We start from the raw sequence: 12,775 nt of genomic DNA on the forward strand, positions 1-12,775 counted from the left end.
GACCGTCCGTCTGTGGATGAAATGCCGTACTAAAATGCAATGCTGAACCAAACGCTACTTGAAGTCCTTCCCAGAACTTCGAAGTGAACTTAGCATCCCTATCTGACACAATGGTTACAGGAATTCCATGCAACCTTACAATCTCCTTCACATAAAGAACACCAAGCTTATCTGCATCATCTGTTGCCTTAATAGGCAAAAAGTGAGCTGTCTTGGTCAATCTGTCAATGATGACCCATACGGCCTCATTGCCCCTCTGTGACCTTAGAAAACCTGTCACAAAATCCATAGCAATATGCTCCCATTTCCATTGCGCTACAGGTAATGGTGGCAACAAACCAGCTGGCCTCTGATGCTCGGCCTTCACCTGCTGACAGGTAAGGCATCTAGCCACAAACTGTGCAACATCATTCTTCATCCCGCTCCACCAATACTAACGTCTCAAATTGTGATACATTTTAGTACCACCTGGATGAACTGCAAAACGGGAAGTGTGAAACTCCCGTAGGACATCCTCACGACAAACTGTGGGAACCACCAACAAACCCCTGAACCGTAGACCCCCATCTGTATGCAAGGCCCAATCTTTCACTGTCTCACCACTAGAGATCAAAGCGTAGATGGCATCTAAGTCCGGGTCCTGTCTCTGTGACTCAATCACTCGTACAACAAGAGTAGGCTGAGCCATAAGACTAAATAAGAATGCCGACTCACTGCAACCATCATCATCACAACACTGTAATCCCATCTCTGCCAGATCTTCAAGTATCTTCCACTTCCAAATAGCTAAGCTGGCAAAAGTTCCACGAGATTTTCGGCTTAAGGCATCAGCTACAGCATTTGCTTTGCCCAGATGATATTGCAAATCAAAGTTGTAATCGTCCAAGTACTCAACCCATCGTCTCTGTCTGTTGTTCAAGTCCTTTTGGGAAAAAAGGTACTTGAGACTTTTGTGATCTGAAAATACCTCGAATCTCTCACCATACAAATAGTGTCTCCAACACTTCAAGGCAAACACAACTGCCGCTAACTCCAGATCATGAGTAGGGTAGTTAAGCTCGTGAGTCTTCAACTGTCGAGACCCATAAGCCACTACTCTACCATCCTGCATCAACACACATCCCAACCCATCACGTGAAGCATCACAATAGATCACATAACCCAAGCCTCGCTCAGGTATCACCAACACTGGAGCTGTAGTCAATCTCGTCTTCAACTCCTGAAAAGATGAATCACAGGCCTCATTCCAGACAAACTTGACCCCTTTCTGGGTCAAACGGGTCATAGGAGCTGCTAAACGGGAGAAATCCTTCACAAATCTCCGATAGTAACCCGCTAAACCAAGAAAACTGCGGATCTCAAACACATTCTTGGGTCGCTCCCAAGTCAAAACTGCTTCAACCTTTGATGGATCAACTGATACTCCACCTTCTGAAACAACATGCCCCAAAAACTTCACCTCCTGTAGCCAAAACTCACATTTCTCGTATTTGGCATACAATCGGTGCTCCCACAAAATCTGTAGAATAATATTCAAATGGACCTCGTGATCTTCCCGAGTCCGTGAGTACATAAGAATGTCATCCACGAAAACTACCACAAACTGGTCCAAGTAATCGTGAAAGACGCGGTTCATCAAGTCCATGAATGCCGCTGGCGCATTAGTCAAGCCAAAAGGCATAACAAGGAACTCATAGTGTCCATACCGTGTACGGAATGCTGTCTTCGGGATATCCTCATCCCTAACCCGCAACTGATAATAGCCAGACCTCAAGTCAATCTTCGAGAAACAACTGGCTCCCCTCAACTGATTAAATAAATCATCTATCCTTGGCAAAGGATACATGTTCTTGATGGTGGCATGATTCAACTTCCGATAATTAATGCACAACCTCAACGAACCATCTTTCTTCTTAGCAAACAAGACCGGTGCACCCCACGGTGACACACTCGGTCGGATGAAACCTTTCATCCTCAAATCATCAAGCTGCCTCTTCAATTCTTCCAATTCAACTGGTGCCATACGATACGGTGCCATAGAAATCGGCACAGTACCAGGCATCAAATCAATAGTGAACTCCACTTCTCGGTGTGGAGGCAACTCTGCCAAATCTTCTGGAAAAACATCCAAGAAGTCACAAACAATCGCCGGATAAACTTCTCCCACGACATCATCTTCTTCAGCTGAAAGGCTAGCCAAGAAGTAATCACCACGACTCCGTTTATGAATTCCATACAACGACGATGATTGGGAATCACTCCGATCTCCCGTGAAAAAGAAACAGTCTCCTTCTGGAGTGCAAACTGTAATTCTCCCTTTGAAACAATCGATCGTGGCATGAAAGAAGGCCAACCAATCCATCCCGAGAATGACATCAAAGCTAGTCATCTCCAGGAGGATAAGGTCAAACACAAAGGTACGCCCGGCTATCACAATGGGACACTCCCGCACAATTCGGCTCAAAGACACTGAAACCCCAACTGGCGTATCAACACTCAACGCCTGTTCCAAGAAACTAACTTCCAACCCCGATGCAAGTGCAAATGATGATGAAATGAAAGAATGAAATGCACTAGAGTCAAATAATACACGGGCCCAACAACCAAACATTGGAAATATACCTCGAAGGACTGACGATCCAGAAGATGCATCTTCTGTGCCAGTGCAAAAACACGTCCCTGTGGTACCTGTGCCTGAGGACTGCCAACCTGAACACCTGACTGCTGCACTGACATAGTAGGAGTATCCCTCCTAACTGATCGTGAACCCTGTGAAGACATAGTAGGCTGTGGTGGTGGTGGTCTGAAACCTGACTGAACTGTAGCCGATTGTGACGGCCTCTGCTGTGACCCTCAGCCACTAATGGTGCCTGCTCTCTGACTCGGACAATCACAAATCAAGTAACCCTGCTGCCACACCCATAACAAGCCTTCGGAGCTGACGAAACTGAAGACGATCTCATCGGACAACTGGACTTGTAATGTCCGGGCTGCTGACATTGATAACAAACAATTGCACTCCTGTCAGATCTAGCTGGCATAGGAGTGGTAGGAGCAGATCTTGTAAACTGTTGCCCCTGAAACTGAGATGGACTGCCCCTGTTCCTTTTCCAAGAAGATCCCTCTGAGGATGGCCCTGCACCCCTCTTTTGCTTCAATTGCTCTCTTCTTGCATCCTTCTCTCTATTGTCAGCCTCTAGCATCAAAGCCCTTTCCACTGCTTCAGAGTAAACCTTAATAAACTGTGCCGTGATCAACGGCCTCATTCGATCATTAAGACCCGATACAAACTTCCGAGTCTTGTTAGCTTCATCTCTCACCACTTCTGGAGCAAAACGGGAGAGTGAGGTGAACTTGTTCTCATACTCTGCCACTGACATGTTCCCATAAATAAGATTATGAAACTGGTCTTGTAACTCCCATCTTTTGGAAAGCGGAAAGTACTTTTCATAGAACAGTTCCTTGAACTTGTCCCAACTCATCTCTTCAATCTTGTACTGGTTAGTGATCGACTTCCACCAAACCTTGGCATCCATAGCAAACTTGTAAGTTGCTAGGATGATCTTCAAGTGATCCTCTGTCACATCCATTGAGGTCAACTGAGTTTCGACTTGATCCATGTAGTTGTCGGCTACCATTGGATCCGCACCGCCCTCAAACATAACCGGCATCAGCTGAGAAAACCCCTTAATGATCTTGAGACGCTTCTGAGCTGGAGTCTCCTCAACTCGAACTGTAGGTTGTGGTACCAACTGCGGCTGAGCAACAATCGTTGCCCTCACGACATTTTGCAACAAACGATTAAACTCCAGTGCCACAGAACCTTCACCCACTTCTACGGGTACGGGTGTTTCAACATTCTCTCTTCTTGAGGGAACAGCTCTTGGGGGAATCAAGTCCCTAAGAAGCATGTTCTCATCAACTGGCTCCGCCGGATTGGAGCTAGAGCTCTCACCAACATCACCCCTTGTTGGTCTAGGGCCAACTTCTCTAGGTTCCTCACGCCGTGACATCGTGCTATAAAACGAGAAAACGATTCAGAAACATGACACTAAGGTCCACTGTGGACGACTCAACAAGAATTAATACCGTACAACACTTAGCATGCAAGACTATGCAAGAAACATTTTAACATAAACAAGTAAGCAAGTAAGCACATAGGCAGTTAAGCATGCTCATTTAAATAAGATACCACGTAGCAAGTAGTCAAGTAAGCAACACAAACAACATTCCATGCGACTCTATGTTGGCCTCTACCCGTCGTCCTAAAGGTTTTCGAACCTTGGCTCTGATACCAAATTTGTAACGTCTCAAAACTAATACTTTTTTAAAAAAAAAAAAAAAAATTCGGCATGACCTCCCCTAAAAATAGGCCTATCACAACCTGTTTAATTGCATTTTTAACCTGTCACGGCTCAAATTCCGAATTCACGGCAATAGTAGATGATAATACACAATCAAATGACCTCGATAATACCTCAAACTAGTATTACTCTCCCCATGCATCAATAAGGTTTACATGTTATCAAATTCACATCCAAAATATCATCAAATACCTTACATTACATAACAAAGTTTTGCAAAATATACATATACACCTTCACACTTTTAGTGCTTTGCAAAAATAATGGGAGATATACAAAAGACACAAAAGTGAGCTTCTAGTATCGCTCAAGCTTGAGGTGGGTTGTCGTCCACCGGTTCTTTTCCAAGACCTGAAAAAAATATATATAAATAGTAGGGTGAGCTATATGCTCAGTAGGTGACACTTAAGACACAATTCTTGTATCCTAGTGAATCCAATCAAAGCATAGGCCAATGGGAGATAGGGATCATACAACATAGGGGATCGAATACAACATACAATTCAATTCCAATTATAAACAATGCAATGCAATGCAATGAAATGCAATGCATGTCAATGACACTCCCCATTTTCATTCTCAAAACCATCACTTTCAAACGTTAATACAGCCCGCCCTTTGGTAACCCCGCCGCGACACGAGAGGAGGATTGGCTAGTGTCCCTGACCCTTGGTAACCCCGCAGCGTCATTATGGGGCCCAACTAGCTCAACCACACTAGGGCGACTCCCTAGTCCCCTCTAGGCTATATTAACCTCCGGCCCGTTGGTAACCCCGCAGCGACCGGGTTTGTCAAAACCAATTTTTTTTTTTCCAAAACATTCATTCCCAAATCCCCATTTTCATTTCAAGACAACCACTTCCCTTTTTCATGCAACCCAATAAGATGTAGGCTCATGTCATGATCTCAATATAATGACAAATGGGAACTTAGCACAATAATAAATAAGCATGTTCTCATGGCATCATTATAGCATGTTAGTAACCTCAAAAAAAAATGTAAACAACCATCACATAGACATACTTTTCATTCAACCATGTTATACACATTTACATAAATAGCATGTTGTCAATTAAATCATTTTAATCAAAATCAACAACAATTAAACATACTATAACACACATAGAGGAGCATGATTCATTATAGAACAAGATTCCATGGCTTAAGATGTCCCTACCTCAAAAATGAGCAAACCCTAGAAAATGGGTCCTAAATTTCGAAGTCCAAAGGGTGCACCAAATCTGGAATTGTTGGTATGGATGTGTAGAGCTCGACACAAGCTTCGTTTTGCCTCAAACGGCACCTCAATCCGACAAAAGATGAAGGAGTAATCAACAATGGAAGCTTGAAATGAAAAAAAAAAAAAAAAAAAAAAAAAAAAAAAAAAAAAAAAAAAAAAAAAAGACAAGAAGGAGAAGCAGAGGCGTCTGTCGGGAGAGAGAGAGAAAGGCAGAGACCAATTTTGGTCTCACAATTCACTTAAAAAGTGATGTGGGTCCCACTTCTTTTATAATTTCTTTTTCTCATTTCCTTTTTCATTTAAATCACACACCACACACACACAATTATATACAAACATCACAGGATGACTGCTCCCTTCAGAGAGAAGGGTGAGAAATTAAAATCTCCACTCATTAAAGGGACAAGGGGGCGACTACTTCCTCCATAGAGAAGGGCGAAACCATTAAAGCTTCCTTCCTCATTAAAGGGACGGAGGGACGACTACTTCCTCCACAGAGAAGGGTGAGACAATTAAAGCTTCCTTCCCTCGTTGAAAGGACAAGAGTTCCACTATTCCTTCCACAAAAAAGGGTGAGACAGTTAAAGCTCAAACAACTCTTCCTCTTATTAAAGAGTAGAAACTGTGGCAATTATGAGTGATTGACCCAACCAAAGAGCTCAACTATTAGTTAGAGGGAAACTTGGAAGATCTCAAAGAAACATGTTAGACAAGGCTCTCAAAAAAGAGGTTCATTCAAGCTTCAATAGCAGAAAAAAGGAAAGACATAATAAAGCTGAAGGCTAAGCCTTATTCTCTGAGCCTTCATCGGCATCCATAGCAATGTTGGAGATATGAACATAGGAAAAGTCCATATCAGGGTACCACAAGTTGACGCTGGCTCCAAAGGCCTCAAAGAAATCATAAAAGGCTTTCGCCCCATAGTTTTAATAGTAGGCCTTAAACCTTGTGATGGCAGACGTCCCCTCCATTGCTGATTTGTTAGAAATTTTTGTGCTAAGGCTTGTCATCTTAGACTCAAAGCTAATTTGCTCGTTTCTGGCTATGGCCAGTTCTTGCGCCGCCTCCGCTGCCTCAGCCTTCATCTGGCAGCCCCTCTCATACCTAATTACTGTCTCACTCAACTTATATGCAGAGCCAAGATGCCCAACGTCCAGGAGATGCCCACGCACCCTGCCCAAGAGGTGCAGGGCCCAATGCCCAGGAGGAACGCTAGGCACCTTGTCCAAGAGGCGTGGGGCCCAGCCCCCAGGAGGAATGCCCAGTTTTAGTTTTAACCACAACACCACCACCACCTCTAAGCTTACAACAAAGCAATCCCATAGTTGGGGTAATTTTTAACATAGAATTTTCAGCTTGTAAATTACAACGACCCAACAATTAAAATTACTAAATTTTTCGTTTTATGCACATCAACACAATCAACAATTAAAGATGCTCAATTTCAGTTTTTAAAACACACAATACATCATTAATATAGAAACTAAAATTTCAGCATTTAAACACATATGAGCATAAAAGAAATATGTAAATCTAAACATGATAATAACCACATTCAAAGAGAAAATTCACAAGAGGCAAAGGAATTGAGTTTTAGGACGACTCCGACCTCAAATCAAATCAAGTAGAGTCCCACAAATTCCCTTTAAAAAGAAAAGAACGAAGAAGAAAGGAACTACTGCCAGCTGGAAACGGTCCGAAGAAAATTAGAAGAATGCTGCCACATATGTGTATATATGTCACACACAAGCTTGGTCAAAGGTTTGACCAAGTGAAAAGACCAAAATACCCCTCTTAAACCACCAAACCCCAAATATGCCATTTCTGAGTCAAATGTCAATTCTACCCTCTGGACAATTAACAAAAAATATTTCTTGACCCAAAATTTTGGACGTGGGACCCACTTTGGGCTAAAAATTCAAAAAATGCAAAAATAGTCCAAAATGTATTTATAAGAGTCCCAAATTCAAAAAAATATTCAAAATCAATTTAGAAATCCTCGAAACATGCTAATCAATGTATGAAACGCAAAACGATGCACAAAAATAAATAAATACAGAAAATACGAAAAATACCCAAAAATGAGAAAAAATGAGAAACATCGCAAAAACATCATACAAACTTCAAAATAATATATCCCATATGATTACAAGTTGAGCCCCAAAGCTATGACACTAGAGCTCAACTTGAACTTCTTTAACTGGTCAAGAACATGAGCCAAAAATTGCAAACGTAAGTATATTCAGCCTACTCAGTCCTCAAACCTCACTTCCATTCAATTTTCAGCATCAAGATCCATGCTATAATTTAAAGCTATCATCTAGTCATATCTCTGTGTCAACAGCATTGTCATTCGAGTAAATTTCAATTCTCTTTCAAACTAACATCTCAATGTATCAGCAACTACATGCGTTCCTCAAAACTTTCCTCGGTCATTCAATATGCATGGACAGTCTAAAATCAGAAAATAACATTTTAATATAAGAAAATATGACTTCGATAGCAGAATGGAACAAGCACACTCTTGCCAACAATTGTGAGAAAATGACCACATAGCAGAACAGCTAACGGTTTAATAAGCTATTAAAAATGAAGATTTAAAGAATAGACAAGGTCATATGCTCAAGAATATTCATTTTCTTTTCCTTTCTATTCCCTTTAAGCTCAGTGAGCATCACTTTGATTAATCAAAGTTCCATCGAGTTATGAACACCCTATCTCTTATTATCTGCTAGTCTCCATGTCAATCTTCTACAAAGAACTTTGGGCAACAATGGTTCCTAGATTTGCTTGCAAGATACCGCCTCGCCTCAGCCAAGTACATCTCCAACAATTGTATAATTATGTACAGTAAAGATTTAATATGTATATTTTGATAACCTTACACTTTAATATTCCTTGTGAACTAAGTTGACATTATAGTTTGGATAAACAAAATGAATAAATCACCCATCTGGCAACCATTCATATAAAATGACCACTCTGTCTGACAAGGTAATAAACACACAACTGATTATATGAATGTTCATTACAATAATTGATCTAATTGTGTTTGACATATCACACGCCAGAATTTTTCTTCAGCACACCATTTGTAACGATCCCAAAACTAATGCCAAGAATTTTTTTTTTTTTTTTAAACAAAAATTCGACATAACCTCCCCTAAAAATGGACCTACCGCAACCTGTTTAAATGCATATTTAACCTGTCATGCAACTAATTTCCGAATTCACGGCAACAAAAGATAATGATACAACCTACTAATCTAGACAATGCTTCAAGCTAGGAGTATCCTTCCATTCATCAACAAGTTACATATCATCAAGTTCGCATCCCATATGTCACCAAGTGTCATAAGTGTATTACATGATCATGGTTCTTCAAAAGAAATTTACATCATTACACCTTTGGAATTTTACAAAAAATGAGGGATGAACAAATGAGTAGTCTATTACAAAATAACAAGGAAAATGTTCCTCTAGCAACTTTCAAAGTTGGGGTGGATTGTCGTCCACCGGTTCTTTTCCAAGACCTGAAAAAAATATATAGATATAGGGGTGAGCATATAGCTCAGCAGAGACACTTAAGACACAAATCTTGTGTCCTTGTGAATTCAAGCAAAGCATAGGCCAATGGGAGATAGGGATCATATAACGTAGGGGATCAAATACAACATACTATTCAATTCCAATTATAAACAATGCAATGCAATGCATGTCAATGACACTCCCCATTTTCATTCTCAAAACCATCACTTTCAAACGTTAATACAGCCCGCCCTTTGGTAACCCCGCCGCGACACGAGAGGAGGATTGGCTAGTGTCCCTGACCCTTGGTAATCCCGCGGCGTCATTATGGGGCCCAGCTAGCTCAACCACACTAGATCGACTCCCTAGTCCCCTCTAGGCTATATTAACCTCCGGCCCGTTGGTAACCCCGCAGCGACCGGGTTTCGCATAAAATCATTTCATCAAAAACACTTTCCCGAAATTTCCCCTTTTTAAAGTAAATCAATTCTTTCCCTTTTCCTGCCCAATATTAATGCATGAATACCTCAATAACATACACAAGTTCATCATTTCATACTTTATTCAATTTAAGCAACATGGCATAATTCGCAAGAATAATCAAGAAAGTCATAACATGCTTATACATAACAAGTTCTAGCACAATGAACATATATAATCAAGTCCTAAACATGCTTCACATAGAACAATCAACAAATATAGTCACACAACTAACATATATGCATACATATCAACAATTCTCTAGATTTTAAACAACTAATCAAATTAAACAACAATTAGAGGCAATTAACTCACTAAGGTACAAGATTTCATGAATTAAGGGCCCCTACCTCAAGATTGCACCAAAACCCTAGAAAATGGGTCCTCAAATTCGAGCTCCAAGGAAGACTCAAAACTGGAAATTGATGGTATGGATGTATAGAGCTTGACACGAGCTTCGTTTTGCCTCAAACGGAACCTAATTCCAACAAGAAATGAGTGAGAAATCTAACCTCAAAGTTAAAACCAAAAAATAAGAGAAAAATGAGCTTAGGGGTTGAGAGAGAGATGCACGAAGAGAGAGAAAGGGAATCAGGAAAATGAGACCAACTTTATGGTCTTGACCCTTTTCTAAAGTGCCTTGTGGGCCCCACCATTAAATTATTTTTCTTTTACTTCTATATCACACTACACACACACAATAAATACACAGACATCACATTCTCCCCAACTTATAAGGATTTCATCCCCGAAATCAAGACATACCTGAGGAAAAAAACAACGCTGGGTACTTGGACCGAACCTCCTATTCGAGCTCCCAAGTAGCTTCCTCGACTCCATGGTGTCTCGAAAGAACTTTCACCATTGGTATCGTCTTGTTCCTCAACACCTTCTGTTGTGTGTCAAGAATCTGAATTGGTCCTTCCTCGTAGGAAACATCCTCATCAATGTCCACATCTACCCAACTCAAAATGTGAGATGGATCCGCTTCGTACTTCCGTAACATCGATACATGGAAAACATTGTGGACCCTATCCAACTGTGGTGGCAAAGCAAGCCTGTAGGCAACCTCTCCCACTCGGTCCAAAATCTCAAACGGTCCAATAAATCGTAGCGACAACTTGCCACTTTTTTCGAATCTCATCAATCCCTTCCGTGGAGAAACCCGTAGAAAAACGTGGTCTCCCACCTCAAAGGATAACGGTCGTCTCCGCTTATCCACATAGCTCTTCTGTCGGCTCTGAGCTGTAAGTAACCTCTGTCTTATCAACTTAATCTTCTCAGTAGTCTCGAGTACAATGTCGGGTCCTAAGGCGGCTGTCTCACCTACCTCAGTCCAACAAACAGGAGACCTACAAGGTCTACCATACAACGCCTCAAATGGAGCCATCTGGATACTCGCTTGATAACTGTTGTTGTAGGCAAATTCAATAAGTGGAAGGTGATCCTCCCAACTACCTCCCAAATCAAGTACACATGCTCGAAGCATATCCTCCAAAATCTGGATAGCACGCTCTGACTGACCATCTGTCTGTGGATGGAATGCGGTACTAAGATGCAACGCTGAACCAAACACTGCTTGAAGTCCTTCCCAGAACTTCGAAGTGAACTTGGCATCCCTATCTGAAACAATGGTTACTGGAACTCCATGCAACCTTACAATCTCTTTCACATAAAGTACACCAAGCTTCTCTGCATCGTCTGTTGCCTTAATAGGCAAAAAGTGAGCCGTCTTGGTCAATCTGTCAATGATGACCCATACGGCCTTATTGCCCCTTCGTGACCTTAGAAAACCTGTCACAAAATCCATAGCAATATGCTCCCATTTCCATTGCGCTACAGGTAATGGTACAACAAACCTGCTGGCCTCTGATGCTCGGCCTTCACTTGTTGACAGGTAAGGCATCTAGCCATAAACTGTGCAACATCATTCTTCATCCCGCTCCACCAATACTGACATCTCAAATTGTGATACATTTTAGTACCACCTGGATGAACTGCAAAACGAGAAGTGTGAAACTCCCGTAGGACATCCTCACGACAAACTGTGGGAACCACCAACAAACCCCTGAACCGTAGACCCCCATCTGCATACAAGGCCCAATCTTTCATTGTCTCACCACTGGAGATCAAAGCGTGAATGGCATCTAAATCCGGGTCCTGTCTCTGTGACTCAATCACTCGTACAATAAGAGTAGGCTGAGCCACAAGACTAAATAAGAATGCCGACTCACTGCAACCATCATCATCAAAACACTGTAATCCCATCTCTGCCAGGTCTTCAAGCATCTTCCACTTCCGAATAGCTAAACTGGCCAAAGTTCCATGAGATTTCCGGCTTAAGGCATCCGCTACCACATTCGCCTTGCCCGGATGATACTGCAAGTCAAAATTGTAGTCTTCCAAGAATTCGACCCATCGCCTCTGTCTGTTGTTCAAGTCCTTTTGGGAGAAAAGGTACTTGAGACTTTTGTGATCTGAAAATACCTCGAATCTCTCACCATACAAGTAATGTCTCCAACACTTTAAGGCAAATACAACTGCCGCTAACTCCAGGTCATGAGTAGGGTAGTTGTACTCGTGAGTCTTCAACTGTCGAGACCCATAAGCCACTACTCTACCATCCTGCATCAACACACATCCCAACCCGTCACGTGAAGCATCACAATAGATCACATAACCCAAGCCACGCTCAGGTATCACCAACACTGGAGCTGTAGTCAATCTCGTCTTCAACTCCTGAAAAGATGAATCACAGGCCTCATTCCAGACAAACTTGACCCCTTTCCGGGTCAAACGGGTCATAGGATCTGCAAAACGGGAGAAATCCTTCACAAATCTCCGATAGTAACCCGCTAAACCAAGGAAACTGCGGATCTCAAACACATTCTTGGGTCGCTCCCAAGTCAAAACTGCTTCAACCTTTGATGGATCAACTGATACTCCACCTTCTGAAACAACATGCCCCAAAAACTTCACCTCCTGTAGCCAAAACTCACATTTCTCGTATTTGGCATACAATCGGTGCTCTCGCAAAATCTGTAAAACAATACTCAAATGGACCTCGTGATCTTCCCGAGTCCGTGAGTACACAAGAATGTCATCCACGAAAACTACCACAAACTGATCCAAGTAATCGTGAAAGACGCGGTTCATCAAGTCC

At 41.9% G+C, this 12,775-nt stretch overlaps 1 protein-coding gene across 1 annotated transcript; it reads right to left on the reverse strand.

Annotated features, from left to right (window-relative positions):
• Positions 1 to 264: 264 nt before the first annotated feature.
• On the reverse strand, positions 265 to 5,945 carry LOC132309460 (uncharacterized). Its single transcript, XM_059807765.1, has 5 exons — positions 5,542 to 5,945; positions 2,977 to 4,017; positions 2,811 to 2,877; positions 2,623 to 2,724; positions 265 to 273 (listed from the first exon to the last, which is right to left on the reverse strand). The coding sequence occupies exons 2-5, from the start codon at positions 4,011 to 4,013 to the stop codon at positions 265 to 267; spliced, it is 1,215 nt and encodes a 404-aa protein (XP_059663748.1). The 5' UTR covers positions 4,014 to 4,017; positions 5,542 to 5,945.
• Positions 5,946 to 12,775: the final 6,830 nt, after the last annotated feature.

This window comes from Cornus florida, unplaced genomic scaffold, assembly GCF_030987335.1.
Source record: "Cornus florida cultivar Cherokee Brave unplaced genomic scaffold, ASM3098733v1 CherokeeBrave_3.0.0_Hap2_Chr05, whole genome shotgun sequence".
In the NCBI taxonomy this organism is placed as follows: Eukaryota; Viridiplantae; Streptophyta; class Magnoliopsida; order Cornales; family Cornaceae; genus Cornus; species Cornus florida.